This window comes from Sorex fumeus, unplaced genomic scaffold, assembly GCF_029834395.1.
Source record: "Sorex fumeus unplaced genomic scaffold, SorFum_2.1 ptg000054l, whole genome shotgun sequence".
NCBI classification, from domain to species: Eukaryota; Metazoa; Chordata; class Mammalia; order Eulipotyphla; family Soricidae; genus Sorex; species Sorex fumeus.
The window spans coordinates 26,018,295-26,039,145 of NW_026606111.1; the positions used below are offsets into that span (position 1 = coordinate 26,018,295).

The window sequence follows — 20,851 nt, forward strand, 5'->3', positions numbered from 1 at the left end:
ACGGCCAAGCCTTTCTCTCTCTGCTGAAAGGGCATCTCAGCAGGACCGCAAAGCAGCCCGATCCAAATGTCTGGATCAGGGACTGAAATCATTTTAAAAAGAAAATGCACCAATAAATGTATTGTTTATTTATAAATTATGTAAGTGTACAATTGTACAGTATATTATGTACATTATAAAACACATAAAAATAGAATTCTTAAGGGATGAGATTAAATACAAATCACCATTTTAACATTTCCCCATGGGACTGATCATCCCCACAGTCCTGGGATATGCACCCAGCCCCGCCTGACCCCACAGCCCGAAAGCATGCCACTGATTTCTGTATTTGGAATCTTAGCTCAGGTTACAGAAAAACAAGATCACAGCTGTTTTGCAAAATAGCCCTAGCAACAAGTTTAAACGTGTGAAGATGCCGGATGCTCACTTGGTGAGGCGTATTTCAACTAATCAATCCCAGCCAGTATAATGCCATGGCATAGCTCCTTGCTAGTGGCTTCACTAATGACTAAACAGGGGGACGTGGACAGCTGACTGAATATTTGGTGCGGGGGAGGGTAATGCTCAAGAATACTAAAAAAATTAAAGATAAGAATTTCCCTAATTTTGTTTTGTTTTGAGTCACACCTGGCAATATTTAGGGGTTATTACTTGCTCTACACTCAGATCATTCCTGGTAGTGCCCAAGGGACAATATAGGATGCCAGGGATCGACCTGGATTAGCTGTGTGCAAGGCAAGTACATTACCTGCTGTACTACCTCCCCAGCGCCCCCCCTTTTTTAACATCAAAAAATTAATATGGCTGCCCTAAAATAACCCACTGCCGTATCTATCATGGGAAATTATTAAGGAAAAAAGGACAGTCAAGACAATGGACATTAGGTAGATTATAATGAATTTCCACACATCTGCCCTGGTACCCAGGAGTCTATAAAAACACAAATTCTGGTCTAGGAATGTGGCTCAGTGGTAGAGTGTCTGCTTTGCATGTGTGAGGCCCTGGGTTTGGTCCCCCGCAGCGCACACACACATACACACACAAAATAACTCTGATTCTTTACAGCCCCACTAACCAATGACAAAACCAGGCCCACAGAAACTGAGTAAATATACTATGAGTAATCCCTCAAAAAAGAGAGTATAAGTCACAAATGAAGTAGGGATTGTGGCTAAAGAACATTCCAGGATCTGCATTTGATGAGATCATGCTCAGAGAACCACATCCCATTCCTCACTGCCCACGCTCCCTTTCCCACACCTGTCCTCTGGCACCCTCCCCTCCCTCGAATCCACAGTGCCGTCCAGGGATGAGGCAGTGTGCCATGCAATGGGACGGGAGAGTGGAACTCCTTCACTACCCCACCCCCCCAGTGCAAGCTGGGAGACAGAAGTTGTTCTTTAAAAAAACATTATTCAATGTGCTTCCTAATCAAAAAAAAAATTCATGTGGAGGCTGGAAAAACAGTACAAGGGTACGGTGTTTGCCTTGCATGTGGCCAATTCCAATTCAATCTCTCACAACACATATGGTCCCCCTGAGCCCTGCCATATGTGCTCCCTTGAAAGAGCCAGGAGTAAGCCCGAAGCACAGCCAGGTGTGCCCCCAAAACAAAACTTTCATGAAAAAAAAATAATTCTAAAGAATACGAGCATTTGATTTTGAGACTGAATTTACAACTCCCGGACTTTCCTCTGTGGTCGCTTCATGGAAGACCGTTTAATAGGTTCTTGGCCAACTGAAGGGGTTAAGAAATATTACGAAGTACCAATGTTGTGAACATCCCTCTCGCTCTGTATGGGCAACACAACGAATGCTTTCACTAGGAAGGCATTTCCATCTCTCTGCTGACTAATTGTTGGTCACTGCTTGTCTTGATGGGATGAGAACTGAAACTACGCAGTTTCCACTTCATTAAATGCAACCCGTTATTAGACCTCACCTCAACCAAGAGAGAGAGGGCTGCGGTGGTGTTCGGTGACTTACTGGAGAGGTAAGGATCATAAATAGAAGGTGCAACGCTTTCCCTAAAGCAAATGGAAAAGTTACCTGGAGGGCTCACTGGAGAAAATCTGAGCATCTTTGGTTGTAAAGTGCATATATATCAAAGGGCAAAGGGCAACAGACTAGAGGGATTCTTCTACCAAGGTACTGCTTGTTCTAAGCACCGTGCTAAATTACTGGGCTGTGAAGTCATCTTGTCTAGTGTTACAAATAGCAGCGTTAAAAAAAAAAAAAAGGCTTCTTTTGTCTATTGTGGAGGCCACACCTGAGTGCTCAGTGGTGTGGGGTATGTGTGTGCTGAGGGGTGAGGTGAACAATGTTGTGTTAGGGATCAAACCCAGGACCTCACACATGTACCACTGCAGCCACGTCACTGGATCAAAGAAGCCAAGTGTTTACATGTGAACTTGCAATGCCTCAGAGACTGAACAGCCACTAGGGAAAATCAACCCCCGTCTCCTTCTAAAATGGCTATTCCTGCTCACAGAGGAAGCTTCTCACTAGACCCTGAAACAAAACAAAACAAGTCAAGGCAGTTCCAACGCAAACAGTCTTGACCAAATTACAGGGAATACTCATCCTAGATTTAGAACCCACAAAGCCATTCATGTTTTTTCGAAATTTTCAAGTCTTATTTCCAACCACTGCAGGAACGAAATACCAGTGCCGGCTCTGCATGGAGAGCAGCAACCTTTAAAGGACATGGGTCACAATATTCTAACAGTTCTCAGCTGAGGGAGACCTGGTAGGGGAGGAAGGGTACAATCGTCCTATACTTTGCCTCCGCCCTACGTAGAAATAAAATTACTCACTTGGCCATAATGGTTCATCACGCACACATCACTCCTCTTTCTGAGCACCACCCTTCCTAGCTGAGCTGTGAAGGGAGTTCCTCTCACTCATGGATCCTTCTACAGTACACAGAAACAGCAGTCACGTCAGCAGGAAACCGTACTCAACTTTTAGTTTAAAAATAAACAAGTGAATTATATCCTATCTCTGTGAGTAAAAAGACACACACCATTACAAACATAAAATGAGCCAAACTTCTATTTTATTGACAGGAGTCCAAAATGAATACAAAAAAATGCCTCCTTTGCATGTTTTATATATATATGTATATATATATATATATATTTTCCCTCCCCCCGTAAAAGGCTTCTGATAATCAGGTAGATTAAAAGCTAAGAACTTATTTCAGCTTTCATAGTGAACCTTTTAAAAAAGGTTACTTAATAACTTTGTAAGTTGCCAACATTAGAGAACATATGGTCCCATAATCATTTTTAGACTTAGAGCTTATAGGAAGAATTAGACCCTGCATTGATCTGCTAAAACAAAGGCTTAAAAATGGTCTAAGCCATTTTTATAATCTGTCTGGTAACTCGTGGCAATTGAAAAAAAATGAAAATCCCCAAATGTAGCCCTCTGTATTGTGTGGAATGTGAGAGAAAGCTGACTTATGATCAAGACAGGTAAAAATAAAAGATTTAAAGTACAAGTGGAGCTATTATAGTCCTGCAGCAAAATGTCAATAAATGATAGAGCTTTTCAAGAGATCGAAACTTGAGCAGATGTTACTTAAAACATAGCTGAGGTGTTTATCATACCTTAATGTTTGCTAAAAACTAAAGCTAAACAAAGAAAAGCTGCTCATTTATAGATTTCCAATGTACCTTTACTTTTACTGGAACCATAAATTGATCAGATAATACATAACCCACACATCCAAACAGTCATAACAAAGGGTTTATTATCATTTGCAGATGAAATAAATGCACTGTCCCATTCTGGAAAGGCTTTGACCCGCCTTCAGCATTTTTTTGACTGTACCAAGGCACCGCCACTGCCCCGTCAGATCACGCACCCATTTCTAGCAAAGAACTAACACGCCCTCAGCTCGCTCGCACTGCTTCTGGTTTATTATACATTTCCAAACTAGCAGAAACTTGCAAATGTGTGCAAATATTATGGTCCACAGTACTGCTTAGTCATCATCTTCTTCCTCTTCTTCCTCTTCCTCAAAGCTGTCATCGAAGCCCTCACTGTCCTCTTGGTCTTCATCCCCTTCGATTGCTGTGTCCCACTGTGGGTGATTTTCTGGCACAGGTTTAGCCTCATGAACTTCCAACTACACAGAAGAATTAAAACACAGGCATCAGAAATGTGAGGAGGGATAGGGAGAGAAACATCTTGCAAAGTGAAAGGCTTCCTGTTTGTTCTCCTTCCTCGTCTGGATTTTGGATCACACTTAGTGGTGCTGAAGGAACCATATGTGGAGCCAGAGACAGAACTGGGATTCGCAGGAAACAAGGCAAACACTATCTGACCCCAGAAAACGTTTTCTTTGACCACAGTAATTATGAAGCAATAAGTTTAAAACAGATATCCCAGATGTGAATCGACTAACAGATAGCTGAGGAGCTGGAGAGATAGTACAACAGGTATTGACCTATCTTCAATCTCCTGCATCCCACATGGTCCCCTGAGCACTGCCAGGAGTGATCCCTGAGTGCAAAGCCAGGAAGAAGACCTGAGGCTAACAGTAGAGGCCCCACTCTCCTTCCCCAAAAAAATCTGAACTAAAAATATAGTTGAATTTCTATTATATTAATAAGTATATTTGTGGAATTTTTTACATAGCGCGAAAGAGAATAAACTGATTCTTTCTTCACCAATGCGCCTCAGATGGTTGTGGGTACCATCCAGGCCACACCTGGTGGTGCTGGGGGGAGCATGGGGTGCTCGGGATCAAAACCGAGGCTTCCACATGCCTTGTATGTCAGCCATCTAAGCTATCTCCCTGGCCCCATAATTGCGATTTTTGAGGAAGAACACTCACTGAGTACTATCTCAGGAAGTCTTCTGGTGGGGGGGTGGGGGGGCAACCACAAGTGTAATTTTTAAAGAGATGTTTTACAGAGACATTGTGCAACCCCCAGAAGCATGAAGAAAAATTCTAGAGTCAAAGGAAAGAAGTATGGTACTCTGGTGGAAAAAAGACGTTCACTGGCACCTTTGCTTTGATATCACACAGTGCAATGATGTCATGCTTTGAATGTAAGGGACCCCGGCTAGATCCCCAGTACTGCTTGCTCCCCTGAGCACCACCGGAAGTGACCCCCAAGCACAGAGCTTAGAGTAGCCTGGGCACGACCTGGGTATGACCCCCAAAAACAAAAAGCAAAGAAGTTCAAGATAAGTAAGTAGTAAATACTGATAGGAGTAAGCTTCCAATGATACTTAAAGATATTCTTCAATGGTAAAAAATTAAATTCATTTTAGTGGCTCAGTAGCTGGATATGTTTTTGCATGTGTAACTCCCTGGATTCAACCCTCACTATTATCCATCAATGAGTTTTAGAAATTATCAAACGGTGTAAGAGAATCGTGGTGAAGGACATGTGCTGTTCTGAAGAAAACAAATCCTTCTGGTTTTCAGGAGGCCAAAAGTCACACCGTACTAATGCACATGAAAATGTACCACTTGAGTCAGTGGTCTTCAACCACTGTTCTGCAGACAGATGCCAGTCTGCAAGAGAAAGGCTGAAGAATGCTAACCTAAGTGATATACACTCATTTCACTTCTTCAACTCAACAACTTAATTCACTACTGACAGAGCAGCTCATGAAGTACATTATAAAACACGAGTTGACTTATTTTTCTCTATCACTGTTTTAAAATTAGAAATGCTTCTCCAAAGCACTTGCTCAAACAGACAACCACAATTATTAAAGAGTCACTATTTTTACCTTCAATGGTTTAATTTGATCCAAACCCATATAGGAGTCTGATCTCAGAAATACTGTATACTGATAATTCCCAGGCTTGCCGGGTGCAGGAAACTTCAGTTCTACCTAAAAGATAAAAATAGCATGAAGTCTCTATCTTGAGATGGGGAGGAAACAACAGTTCACTCATAAAATTCCTGAAGTGTTTAAGTACGTGTGTGTACGTGTGTGTGTGTGTGTGTGTGTGTATACACAAAAAAAGTAAACCAGATTAGGCAGAATTGATTTGTTTTTGTATATTCACAATAAAAAAGCATAAAACAACTAAGTTCATCAACCTTGATAACTTGAAAAAAAAAGGGTATAAAAAGAAAGTTAATGTTGAAATAACAGACTTCATTACCAAATATTCATATTTCCAGGATAAATGCAGTGAGAGTAAGAAAAAATATTTTGGTTGTTGCTCCCCCCACCTCCACCTCCAGTACTTGACAAAGGAAGTCTACTTGACATAGACTTCCTTTGTCAAGTACTTTTGCAACCCCCAGAAGTACTTTTCCAACCCCCCTTTAATTTCCCTCATGGTAACAGAACTAGGAGCTTCTCTTGTTCCTATTTGGTCTCTGATCCCTACCTTGGGGCTCATAAATACCCTGGAACCCTGTGGATGACAGGCACATCTTTTGTTTTGATAAGGGGAATCCTGGTAAGCTCCTGGACAGAGGCTGGCATAAGAAACAGCAAGCCTGGATCAGGACTTGGGAAGGGTCAGCCTTACTCCCTTCTTTGGGAAAGCGCTGAGAACTGAGTTCACGATCAATCATGCTGACATGATGAAGTCAATATAAAAACTCCACCAAAGAACAGGGCAGGGGAGATTTTGAGAGGGTTAATATGCGGAGGTTCTGGGAGGCGCTGAGAGTCACCGCCACATGGTCCCCTGAGCACTGCCAGGGGTGATCTCTGGAGACAGAGCCAGGAGTAAGCCCTAAGCACAGTCCAGTATGGCCCCAAAAGTCAAAAAACAAAAAAGACTGTTCATTTTTTATAATTTTAAGTAATTCAGTATTTTTCAAAGACCCCCTTCAAGAGGTATTTATGAGTTTGAAAATGAGTGTTAATAAAATGTAAGAAGCCAAATATGGTAAAATGACTTCTAAAAATGAGTTAGCAAAGAAACCTATGCAATTCATCAATGGGGACATGTGTGTAATTTAAGAACCAAAATCTTTATTGGACCATTTTTAGCGGAACTGGTCTGTTCTGTTTTGGGGGTTTGGGATTTGGGGTGGAAACATTTTGAAATATAGAGGTGGTAAGGTGCAATGTTGGGGGGACTGGTGTTTGAATATTAAATGTAATGAATTATTGTGAACAACTTTATAAAAATAATTTAAAATTTAGGGAAAAAAAATTGAAATCACGATGGACAATTACCTCTTCAGTATCTTTGAGTGTACACACATGATATGGCATTGATATTAGTGTTTGCTCCTTCCTATCTGCAATATAAAGCCACCACCATTCTTGTTTTTCCTGCAAAATAAAACAAAAATATATATACATAATCAGAAATAAATAGTTTTGATGGTCTTATTTTAGACATTATCCTTGTTTTATTCACTGTTGTATTCCCAGCAAAGATACAGTGACTGGACATATTTGATGTTGAATATTTACTAAATAAACGGTTCTTAAAGTTTGTAAATCTTCTTTCCAAAAGAATATTGTGTTTAACTGGGAGGTTTGAAGTGACCTTGAACTCCTATTGATGGGCTGCTTATTAAAAAGCCCAGACTAATCTTAAGTGGCCAAAGGTATTTTAAAAAAATGAAGATGGGACTGAGAGATAGTACAGCAGGTATGGTCTTGCACACGGCCAACCTGGGTTGATTCCCATCAATCTATACGATCCACCAAGCCCATCAGGATTAATTCCTGAGTGCAGAGACAGGAATAAGTCCTGAGCACTACTGGGTGTGGTTCAAAAACAAATAAAAAAATTATGAAAGTATAAACTATTTACATCTGGCAAATAGTCTTAGTAATCCAACCCTCACATATTCAGAGGGAAGAAAGTATCAGTGGAAGGTAGGGACTGGGCAGTGAAATCAGAAATCAATATATCCAATCACTGTACTACAGAGTGAGCATCACAGATTTTAAGAGTTATTTATACCTTTCACTACACATTGTTTTTAGTAAGCCCGGCACTTCTAAATGTACCTCAGAATAATTATTAAGAAGTTAGTGACTCCAAATAAAGGGTGTTGTGAAGACCCTCCCAGAGTGGGAGAGACATGCTAAAAGTAGTCTATAGACCAAACATGATTGCCACTCAATGCCTCTCTGGCAAAACACAGTACCCAAAAGAAGAGAGAGAGAACAAGGGGGAATGCCCTGCCACAGCGGCAGGGTGGGACGGTGGGGGGGGGGGGACTGGGGGGGGGGGAGGGATGCTAGAACCCGTGGTAGGGGAGGATGGGCACTGGTGGAGGGATGGGTACTTGATCATTGTATAACTGAAACCCAAGCACAAAAATTTGTAAGTCTATAACTGTACCTCATGGTGTTTCACTAATAAAAAAAATGATTAAATAAAAAAAAGAAGTTAGTGACTATCAATTAATAGCACTGCATCTATATCTTTGATGCAAATGCTGAAAGTAGAAAGATATTCTATCAGTTATCTGCACTTTACTTTTTTAAATTTTACTTATTTATTTTTTAAATTTTTATTAGTGAAACACCATGACGTACAGTTGCAGACTTACAAATTTTTGTGCTTGGGTTTCAGTTGTACAATGATCAAGTACCCACCTCTCCACCAGTGCCCATTTTCCACCACCACGGGTCCCAGTATCCCTCCCACCCCCACCCCCACATCCCACCCTGCTTCTGTGGCAGGGCATTCCCTTAGTTATCTGCACTTTAAACAAAAACATTTTTTGTTGTATGGGGGTCTCCAACCATTGATATCATATTAAATATAAAATGAGTTACAATGACATGCAAATCTATTGTTAATATTAAATTCTAAATACTTTAAATAGATAGCATGATAGGCTAAGCAGGTAAGGAAAGTAGGCAGGAAGATGAAGAAAAATTCTAAACAAAATGGATCTGAAAAACGGTACTTTGAGATGTTCGTCACGCAGATGCAGATTAATAGGATTGAGGAGTATTTTCACTGCTAGAATATTCTAAGAGAGTGAATGAATGTTTTGATTATTAACTAGGCATGGTATAAAATGAAACTGTCATAAGGGTACAAATTATGCAGCACATAGCATCTCTTGGCTCTTTTAAAGCCAATGAGTGGAATTTATGCGCCTGGTTTCAGAAGCCATGGTGCTGGCAGACGACCACTGAAATGGGCAAAATGCCCCTAACAGATGAGCTAAAGCTCAGGACATGCCAGAAGATCAGTGTGTGCAGTAAGACAGAAGTCTGGGCCTCGTTCTTTCCAAGTCAAAACAACAGTCTGTGCAGAGCCACTCATTTATTTATTAAGAATGTCAAATTACATAGAAATGTGCCTTCAGCAGCCCCCAGAAACTCTAGATTGACATCCAAGAGCAGAAAACAGATTTAGACATGAAGTCACCTGCCAAACATGAGTGGAGAGCAAAAGATTCTGTGGCCAAGCTGTGAGACAGTCTGAGGAACAGCTTTCCCGAACTGAAAGGCAACAAGTTATTGACCTCTATCCGCAGACAATCACACACAGAAGCAAACTGTCAAGCAAATCCAAAATTTGAAAGGCAACATAAAACCTGTCGAGATCAAAAATTAGGGCTGGGGGATTTGTAGCTCAGTGATAGATCACATGCCTTACAAGTGTTGAGGACCTGGGTGCAATCCCTGGTGTCAGGGGAGAGCATGAGGGTGGGGGACAGACTTCTCCCTCATATGAATTGTAACGGGAGCCCAAAATTCAGCAGCCTTCATCTATAAAATAAACAGGGATGAAGGAACAAACAGCAACAAAGTTCTGTCTTAAGTTAGAGACTCAGTCATGATGTGCCCTTATGGAATCTAACTGGTGCCAGTCTCCTGGAACAGGCTAAATACCAGGATCAGATTTAGAAAGGACTCTTAGTTTTTTTTTTTTAAATCTCTGGATTTTGGACCACACCTGGCAATGCTCATGGCTTACTCCTGGCTCTGTGTTAGGGATCATGCCTAATGAAGTAGAGGACCATAATGTAGGGTTCAAACCTGAGTTGACAGAGTTCAAGACAAGCATCCTACCCTCTGTATTATCTCTCTGGTGCTTAGGAATTTTTTCATCCTGTGTTAATCTAGACAGAAGTGAGAATTTCCAGTATCTAATCAGAAGCAAAATATTAAAAAAAATAATACAAAATAAGACAGTATGAAATATTAATGAGAAGTCCTTATTAAGCACAATCCTCAGTAATCTGGGGAAGAAAGGAAAGATAGAAATTTAAGAAATGTAAGAAAACACAGAAATTAAGGTGAATAATTCTATTTATAAACAATACAGTCAACATACTGTGATACTTTATAAAGGTAAAAGGTATTTTGTAAATAAACTTTCAAAAATGTGACCAATTGGGTATAAAGCATAGTTAACATACCCAGAGGGATGAAAGACAACTGAAGAAATATCTGAAGAGAAAATGAATGGAATACCAAGGCATGTACAACTCACCTCAGGAAAATAAAGACTATAAACGGGATGTGTTATCTTTGATTTGGTTTCAAGTAGAGCTCTCTCCTTTCGCTGAATACTTTGCTGTAATTCTTGCCACTCCTAATAAAAATTAAAATATTTTAAGTAAAATATGTTATGATCATTTTGAGGAGTTTCCATTTTCATTCAGCTACTGTTTCAACAATACTAACCACAATCCTAATGAAATCTCACAGTGTTTCCTTTAATAAATCAAATCCAGGAGATGAGATAATTCAAAGAGTTGAAGTGCAAATCTTGTTTGCACACTCCAAGTTCACTTGTGTTCAAGTTCAGTGATCCTCCAAGCACTGACAATTGTAGCCCTGGTAGTCCCTGAACACTTCTGGGGATTCCCACAAAATTAAATTAATTAAATCCAACCCTTCAGTATCAAATGCACAGCCACTGACCACAGCCTACCTTTTTCCTTGCTTGTCCTTTTGATTTTAGCTATATCAAACAACCCAGACTTCTCTGAACTCTGTACTGTCATCTATAAAAATAATTCTGTCAAAACCCTAAGAATCACATCTACTACTTTTAATTTATTCAGAAAGGCATATGAGAACTCATTCTCAAAGCTAAGTTGGGAAATATTTTTTGATAGGCTATAAATTTGGGACAATCAAAAGAATTCCCAATGAGGAAAAAAACAGTCAAAGGCTAGTGACTCAACAGAGTGTCCCACCCCACTTCTATCTCCCCCCAACCCACAAGCACACCAGCACCCTTGCCAAGGGCAGCTGTGCTACTACCTCTTTATAATTTTATCCTTGGGCTTTACCTTTCTCTTTTTAGCCTCAAAGATTATTCATAGGATTCCCTTTTCTCTATAAAATCATAAGGGTTAAGTTTAGATCAATGACCCAATACAAAAGAGCAACACAATCATGAAGGCTGGTCAGTTTACAGTTCATTTGTAATGAGTCTCAAAAGACCATTATTTGTTCATTAAATGTTCTTTTTTACAGCTTTCCCATAAATCATGTTCAACATACCATGAGACTTATTATTCTATTTTCTGTACCTTGAAAACATAACTAATCCCTTAAGAACTCCCCCTTTTCTTAATGGTTTACATAGCACTTGAATCAAGGTAGAATTCTTTAAATATTAGCTTTTCTGTCAACCAGCCTCTTGACATTTGAGTCCACAGTAAATTTCTTTGCCCTAAACATTACCTGCAATTTCTGTGAAAACTTCCAACTGTTAGATCACAATCTACATTTCCTTAGTCAACATCTCCACTACTGAACAATGCTTACGTGACCAAAGTGACTTCATTTCAGACTCAGGTTCAACTCTACCTAGCAGTTAAAGATTTGAGAATTGGGATTTTCAATCCTTACTAGAAAACTATTTTTCTGTGTAATTCTGACCATCATCCCTCAAAAATATTTTTAGAAGGAAACAGATTTATAAAATATCCTGTTTAAAACAAGCAAATGAAAAAAAATAAAATAAAATAAAAAAAAAACAAGCAAATGAAAAATAACAAAAACTCAAACTCTGATCATAGGTATTTAAATTCCAACTATTTAAACTACTAAATCTTACTGCTTCATCATCTTTATTCTGCTTCTCATCTTGCTCTCTATCAGATTCTCTGTCACTACCGTCATCTTTTTCACTTTGGGAGTCTCTATTGGTCTCTTCTTCTTCTGAGTCACTGCCTTTGTCAGAAACTTCCTCTTCATCTTCTTTTACCACTGTTTCCTAAAATGAGAAAGCAACCACAAAAGTTCTTGGTAGATTGCAATGAGTATATTATCATTCTGAGTTCCTAAAGCCAATTTATTGTCAATATAATTAAACTGACTCAAGGTTAAACATTCAATATTCAGGGCCAGGGATGTGGCTCAGTAATCAAAGTACATGTCCTGCATTCATGAGACCTGGGTTCAATCCCTGGCACTACAACTTTGGCCCTGAAAAAAAAAAAATTCCTTTTGAGCTGGGGACATTGCTCAATGGGCTAGAGAACATGTTTTGCGCACAGGAGCCCAGGGTTTACAGGCAGGAGCTCAGAGTTTGAGGCCCATATGATCCCCTGAGAATCACCATGAGCAAGTCCTGTGTAGAAAAAATAGAGGAGTAGCCAGCCCCCAATCACTGCTGCATATAATTCAAAAACCCAAACCAAATATATCCACTCTTCAATACCATTCTTCATTCAGGACTTTAGAAAACTATGAAGATTCTTATTTATAAATAATATGTTGTAGAAGTCACAGTCAGAGAGTTAGGCTTATATATCAGACTACTTTATTTTTCAGAGTTTGTAAAGTATTTTAGTTCTATTTGCAAAGTGTACCACAGCATAAAGACCTTCAAAAGCAACTATTAGGGTACAGGAGGATGACACAAAGAGCTGAAGAAGACACTTTGCACACGGGAGAGGTTTGAGTTTGATTCAGCACCACGAGGTTCCCCAACAAGCATTACTGGAAATGTCCCCCACCCCCCACCCCAGCATTGAGCCAGGAGTAGCTCGACAACACTGTTTGGCTATGGCCCCAAAATTTACAGAGTATCAATTATGCAATGTTTTATTTACAGAGAGAAAGAGAAGTTTATAAAAGTAATGCTTTGAGAGTTTAAAAATTACTTTCCATATTTTATTTTTCCTGGTAAGAATACAGTGCAGAATTATGGGGCTGCACATAGTACAGCAGATAGGGCACTTGCCTTGCACACAGCTGACCCGGGTTCAATCCCCAGCATCCCATGTGGTCCCCCAAGTACCTGCAGGATTAATTCCTAAGTGCAGAGCCAGAAGTAACCCCTGAGCATGCCAGGTATAGCCCCAAAACAAAAACAAACAAAACCAGCATAATGTAGGAATTATCCATGAGAAACCATTATTAACAGTATTGCAAACTAAAAAATTAAAATTAAAAAAAACTTTGAGTATAATGCAATAAGGAAGGTCAATATCCCACACAAAATAATTAGTCCAAGAAAAAAAAGCACACTAAATGCTAAGAAAACAGAAATAAATAGAACCAGGATATGGTTCAGCAGGAAAGTGCACGCTTGACATGCATGAGATACAAGTCATGAAAAATTTGTTTTAAAATAAAGTGATGACTTATTATCAGTAAACATTCATTTCATAAACCTGGGGTCATGAAAGAAAAGTGGTCACAAGAGAAAAAAGTTTTAAGAAATCTTATTCTATATGAGTAGTTAGCATTGAAAATATTTGGGAAGTGGGAATAAATCACATCCAGCAGTGTTCAGGGCTTACTCCTGACTCTATGCTCAAGGATCACTCCTGGTAGTGCTCACTCAGGATGCCCAAATGCAGTGCCTGGATCAATTAAGGGTTGGCTGCATGCAGTACTAATACCTTAACCCCTGTACGATCTCTCCAGTCCTGAAAATAATCTCTTTTTAATGTTATATTCAATAGCAGAAGAACTAAATAAGGCATACCTCTGCAATGGAAATTATAAAAACATTGCTGAAAAAAATTAAGCAACACACAAATAACATAGAAAAACAATGAAAAGATTCAGGTTTTATTTATTTATTTGCTTTTTGGGTCACATCTGGCGTTGCACAGGGGTTACTCCTGGCTTATGCACTCAGGAATTACCCCTGGCAGTGCTCGGGGTACCATATGGGATGCTGAGAATCGAATCCGGGTCAGTCACGTGCAAGACAAACGCCCTACCCACTGTGCTATTGCTCCAGCCCCAAAAGATTCAGTTTTATTAGCATGTGAATTCAAATTACTGATTCAGTGCTGTACTGATCTAAATTCTAAAAGTGGAATCTAAATTCTAAATCTAAATCCCTTTTTTTCTTAAAAGGAAAATTGTTGATTTTATGTAAAAACTTTAGTTGGAAAACCAAGTACCTAAAATAATTAATACAAGTCTAAAGAATAGTTTGAGGACTTATACTATCATAATTCAACTACAGTAATTAATATGTGGCATTAGCGTAAGAATAAGTAAAGAAAAAGATGATTGTAATGCAGATCTACACATACACAGTTACTGTCACATGTTTTGTAACAAGTTATCAGTGCAATTCAGAGAGCATAATCTTTCAATAAATGGGGCTAAGGCTGGAGAGATAGTATAGGGAAAGGAGCTTGCCTTGCATGTAGCTGATCCCCATTTGATACCCAGAGCACGATCCCCTGAGCACGATCAGGTATGATCACTAAGCACAGAGCCAAAAGTAAGTCCTGCGCTCTGCTGGGTGTGACCCAAAAAGACATACCCCCTACCTCTGACCCCCAAATTAAGAAAGTTCTAAGTCTTGATCTGATGACCATTGAGTACTTACATACATAAAACTTCAGGACTTCTGCACCTAAAATTTGATCATTTTAATATGTTCTCCCTCAATAAAGATAATAACGATAATAATCAACTTACACTCCCAACGACTCCATTTGCCTGCTTTTGTTTCTGTTGCTTTGATTGTGTTAAGGGCACTGGTGTAGTTTTTTTTTTTAAAGGTTTCTTTTTTTTTGATTTCGCAGCTTTCTTAGGTCCTTTACTCTTCTGCTGCCATACTCCTTTTGTCCTGTTCTTGGTGGTGTCGCCCTGCTAGAAATCACAGCATACATACACACTCAGAAGTTAGAGCAGTGGCTTCATCTGGGAGTCTCAACTTTATGGTGAAAATAGCTGAATGTTCCAACAACTGAATTACACACTCACAGCCATATAAAGCAATCAGCTAACTACACATTGCACTGATCACAACAGAGAGTAAGAACACCCAAGTATTTACCCCATCATCCGCAGGCTGTTCCTCTGCCGCACAGATAGACTGCTCCTTTTCAAATACTTCCTAGGCAGTGAGAAAGAATAAAGATATGCCTGTTAACCTTTATTTCTACTACCAGTAAGTCTCTTTAACTACTAAAAATTGGAAGTAAAGAGCCAAGAGATTTTTAAAAATCACTCAATAAATCAACTACATGCTTATTTAGCAATTACTAAATGAAAATTTAGACATATTTAAGAAATTTCTCATATCTGTCTTGAATGAAAGTTTTGTCTACTTAAATTCAGAAATGCAGTAACTTAAGATGCATTCATGATGAATTTACAAATACTCCAAAGTTCATGGCTGGGGAGGTAGTGCAAAGGGCTAGTGTGCCTGCATGAGGAGGAGCCTTGGATTCAACCCCCAGCACTGAGCACAGTCAGTAGCAACCCCTAAGCACAGAGGTAGGAGTAGCCTCAAGCGCACCACTGGGTGTGGTCCCCCAAAATATATATATATATATTTTTTTTTTTTTAAAAAGCTTATACTAAGTATTTCAGGCACTACACTCTGGAGCTAGCCACATCCCAACTCTAGGGGTATAAAGAGCCACATCCCAACTCTAAGGGTATAAAATGTGCGCGTGCGTGCGTGCGTGTGTGTGTGTGTGTGTGTGTTTCGCTCTCTCTCTGGTGCATGCACTACAGTTCTTTGAATCCTCTTTGAAACCTCTCCCCAGTCCCTCTAAAGTTTCTCTAAAGAAAACTCTTCTTTTCATTACATTATAAGAAAAATATTTCAAAGTTCTAACTTTCTCTATTATTCTCATAATACATAGCAATTTTTAATTTAAATGTATTTTCTGACATTAAAACCTTATAAAACAATTATTAGTTTACTCATTATTATCAGAACATACAACTTATTGGCTTTTAGCCCAGAATCAGAACATCAGAAAAAATAACATATCCTAAAGACTTATCTACCATAATACACTTAGAATCAGTATAGAAGATTCCAACAGGGGCTGGAGTGATAACACAGAGGGTAGGGCATTTGCCTTGTACACGGCCGGCCCGGGTTTGATTCCCAGCATCCCATATGGTTCCCTGAGCACCGCCAGGAGTAATTCCTGAGTGCAGAGTCAGGAGTAAGCCCTTGTGCATGGCCAGGTGTGACCCAAAAAGGAAAAAAAAAAAGATTCCAACAAGAATCAAATCCACTAAGAATCTAAGAATACAACAAATGATGTGGGGGTTGTGTGGACTGGAGCGACAGCACAGCAGGTTTGCCTTGCATACGGCCTACAGGGGTTCGATTTGTCCACCCCTCTCGGAGAGCCCGGCAACCTACCAAAAGTATTCCGCCCACACAGCAAAGCCTAGCAAGCACCCCATGACGTTTTCGATATGCCAAGAACAGTAATAGCAATTCTCACAATTTGTTGAGAGACATTACTGGCGCCCACTTGAGCAAATAGATGAACAATGAAAGGACAGTGCTATAGGACAGTGCTAATAAAAACAAATATAACTTAGGGGTCAGCAAACTATGGCCCCACTGCTTGCTTTATTAACACTTTTACTGGAAAACAACCATGCCTATTTTTAAGATCAGTAAATGTTAGAAATAGCATAAGCTACACAAACTACATCTATTATCAAACCTTTACAGAAAGTTTGCTGGCCTCTTGTCTAATTCTAGCACCTGTGCTATATTTCTTCACTTATTATCTGGACTCTTAATCACTCTGAAGTATCAGTTCAAGAACTGGCAGATAAACACTGAAGGGTTGCTTATATCAACTTTCCTTTTACCAAAGACCTACATTAGTTTTAGTTTTGCAAGCTAAAATAAAGCCAGAGAAATGTTCCTTTTAATACAAAAAGGTGTACAAAAACAAAAATAACATTCAGCAATTTTTTGTAGCAAATTAGTCTAGAGGCATGTGTATTCCTCAAGAAGCAAAAGCGGCACCTACCATAGGCCACAGCAATAGTATTGCAGGTAAGGCACTTGCCTTGCAGGCAGCTGACCTGAATTCAGCATCCCATATGGTACCCTGAGCCTGCCAGGATCCCTGAGCCAAAAGTAAATCCTGAGCACCACTGGGTATGACACCCAAAGTTGGGAGGGGTGAGGAAGGGGGACCTCCCCCAAATTATTTTATACATGTCTTATCGCTCCTGCTTTCAGTACATGATAATCGTGTTTTAGGCTTTGTATTATTTTGGTATAATAAGTAGGTTCTTGTCCTGATTTGTGAGCTCAAAACATTTTCCCTATGAATTAATGAAAACTGTTCTTTTCTTTTGTGAAGTTCTAGCACAGATTTGTGCAATTGTTTTGTGCAGTTCAAGCACATGAAAGGTTTCCAAGGAACACTCTACCTTCAAATAGCAGGGGGAAAAAAACCTCTTCTTTATTCTTCCTCTATGAGTTTTGGGTTTGGGGGACAATACCCAGTGGCACTCGGCTTATTCCTGGCTTTGCACTCAGGAATTACTCCGAGCAGTGCTCAGGGTATGAGATGCTGAGGATCGAACCTGGTCAGCCACATGTAAGACAAGCACCTTACCCACTGTACTATTGCTCCAGTCCTAGTTTTGCCTTTTTATTCTACTAGTTAGTCCAGAACTGTCAACAGCTCAAGGTCGACTGTTTAATTTTATTTTTTTATCAAGAAAAGAATTACAAGGGTATATTTCTATATTTTAGTGATGCATGTTACCACACCAGGCCCACCTAAACCCTAGCATAGATTCCCCACTAAACCCTAAGACCCTTGAGATTAAGACTCCATCATGATGACCTTATTTCTGTGGTCAGAGACTAAGTTTTGTTTGGGCCCTTTGTTTTACTTCTTTATAAACACACATGAGTGAGACCATCCAGGACCTGTCTTCTCTTTCTGAGTTCATTTAGCATAACTCCCCTCTAGTTTCATCTGTGCTGTAGCAAAATATAACACAGTTTGACTTGATATAACACAAGTTTGACTTAAAACTACAAAATATGCTTTTCCTACCAGATTTAAGAAATGTGTTTCAATGCAATATAAGAGTCCTGCAAATGGTCAGAGACCACAGGAAGAAGAGTCTAAAATCCACCTGAGGTGAAAATGCTAATTTTTTTATGGCTGCAACGTAGAGATGCAGTAAGTATGTAATAGAAAAGATGCAGAAAACACACACAATTTGATTAGATTTAATGAAGAGTTCTGTGTGTGTATAAGAGTATGCACACACAACATGTATGTGCATCGTAAAGCTCCACATAGTAAACACAAGCATGAAGAAAGATCTGAAAGGATATATACAAAACTGATTTCTGATGGTCTGCAGCTGTGAAGGGGCTTCCTCAGGGAAGTCGGTCAGAGGGGAGATCCTCAATCAAAACATAGTTATCTCTATAGGTATTCATGCACAGGCTATCTAAAGGCATGAGCTGTAAAACTGACAGTGCTAACAGTGCTAAGACTGTGGCTTCTTATATTTTTTGCATTGCTTTTTCCCTCAGACAGCATAAATTTTTATACCAAAAGGGGGAAATAAACCCTCCATTTTACTGCAATTTTAAGTTGCTTTTAATAAAAATTGAGGGTTTTTTTATCTCTAAAAAATTGATAAAGGGTTGAGGACCTAACTGAGCGATAAAGTGTTTTGCAGATATGAGACCCTCAGTTCAATTCCCAGCACTAGCAAAAAAAAAAAAGAAAAAAAAACCTGACTAAAAAGAAGTTTGTGATAAAATGCTTAGTGCTTAGTGCTTATAGTTTAAGAACTATTATCCACCTTACCTTGTTATTGTGTTTTATAGGGAATTAACAAATCACTACATGAAGAATTAATTATAATTAGTCCAGTTTCCAAGTCCGTATGAAAATTAATGTGGTACAACTATTTTTTAACTTTGAGAATGCGTGACTTTAAGTGAGAAATAAAATCAAAAGAACCTTAATACATAATTCTTAAAGCACAAAAATATGGATTACTTACTGCCATTGTTTGTCTTGTCAATTTAACCAACACTGTAACTAGAGACCCTACTGTGATGTTGTTGCTATCTTCATCATCCAATACTATAAAAAGAGAATAAAAATCAAATTTTATTGTCAATGCAACAAAATTGAACTTAGCTAAACATGCTATAAAGTTACTCAATAAATAATTTACTGATTGCTTACTCTAAAACTTTCTAGCAGATGTCTTTGACACTTTTACTTTATTATATTTTTAACTATCAAAATAGCTCTCTGACTCATTGTTATTTTCACTTTAAATAAGCAGCTGATGGACAGAAATAAAGTAAAATGCCAAAGGTCACAAAATAGCTATACTGGCACCACCAAGTTTTAATCTTGGGTCTTTTAAAACAAATGCATAACATGCAAACTACCACTGCTTTCTCAGCTATTCCTTTCACACTAACCACAAACACACTTCCAAACTCTTTCAGTGGATCTGAAAATCTCTTTCGTTCTTTAAAAAGCTAAGAGATTACAAAAGGTACACTTCAAAACAAGAGTCTTCACATTAATACCATTATGAGGATAATAAAAGGATTCTCTATTAGTGTTTGTTAAACTCTTAAGCAAACAGTTTTGATCATGGCAAAAATGACAGGTAAACTATAGTGTATGTAAAATCTAATTACAAGTTTTTAAATAAAGTATTTCAAAAACCTTGAGCTAAATTTAAAAAAAAAAAAGAAAATTTATCAAAAGGGGAACAATGTTCAATGGGGAAAGCTCCCACTTACCCTGTGATTTTATGTCCATTGTCACATAAGGGAAACTGCCAAGGACAGCCATAACTTCTTCATACTTTTCATCTTCAAGGAAGTGCAGTAGATTACGACGATCTAATTCTTTCAAACTCACCAAATCTTGGATAGTTTTAATTTTGTACTAAATTTTTAAAAAGAGGAGGACAAAGTAATCCAAGTCATAAAACTTCTCATAAAAGAAAAATTATCAACATGTTTACTGAAACTAAAACTGGCAACTAATTAAAAAATGTACATTTAACACAGAAAATATAACTACTTCATAGTTTTTTCTGAAAAGAGATCTTCAATTTAGGATTTCTAATATAAAGTTAATACTGGTTTATCAGAAAAAAAGAAGGAAAAAGTTAAAAGAAAAAAAGCTCAAGTGTACGGCAGATAGGGCAGAGTGACAAGGACTTTGCCTTGCACACAGCAAACCCAGGTTTTATCCCTGTCACCTCATATGGTCCCCCAAGCATGCCAGGAGTGACCCCTGAGCACCGAATCAGGAATAAGCCCTGAGCACCACCAGGCATGACCCAAAAACAAATTAAAAAAGTAAAAGTAAAACCATTCCAATGGAATCTTGACTCAATAAAGAACTACTGTCACTTGATAATCTCAGTCTGACTTTTATTTTTAAGTTTATTTTCAAATATCTTTTAAAAGGATAAATTTATCTTCAAGTATAGCTATATCCTTAAGAGCTCATTATGCATATTCTAATTTTTTTTGTTATTTTCTAAATATCACTATTAGTGCAGCACTATCATTTTGACAAAATGGTTACTTAGGATAGTGCACAACAATTTCCAGGTGTTTGGTGTCAGTTATTAATCTTTACTTTCATAAACAGGAATTAAATCATAAGACATGTGAAATGACTTTAGTTTTAAATTATGATTT

General features: G+C 38.6%; 1 protein-coding gene across 2 annotated transcripts in view; it reads right to left on the reverse strand.

The window, feature by feature from the left end:
- Positions 1-3,044: 3,044 nt before the first annotated feature.
- Positions 3,045-20,851, reverse strand: part of SEC63 (SEC63 homolog, protein translocation regulator) — a 68,292-nt gene continuing 50,485 nt past the window's right edge. Inside the window, exons 13-21 of one of the 2 annotated variants that reach the window (XM_056125113.1) lie at positions 19,937-20,084; positions 19,174-19,256; positions 15,197-15,256; positions 14,836-15,006; positions 11,999-12,157; positions 10,418-10,519; positions 7,177-7,275; positions 5,761-5,865; positions 3,045-4,138 (exon numbers count right to left, since the gene is read on the reverse strand). In XM_056125113.1, the coding sequence (XP_055981088.1) occupies positions 3,995-4,138; positions 5,761-5,865; positions 7,177-7,275; positions 10,418-10,519; positions 11,999-12,157; positions 14,836-15,006; positions 15,197-15,256; positions 19,174-19,256; positions 19,937-20,084 (1,071 nt within the window). In that variant the 3' untranslated portion in view covers positions 3,045-3,994. Of the gene's footprint in view, positions 4,139-5,760; positions 5,866-7,176; positions 7,276-10,417; positions 10,520-11,998; positions 12,158-14,835; positions 15,010-15,196; positions 15,257-19,173; positions 19,257-19,936; positions 20,085-20,851 lie in introns of both variants that reach the window. The other variant, XM_056125112.1, reaches the window with a different exon arrangement.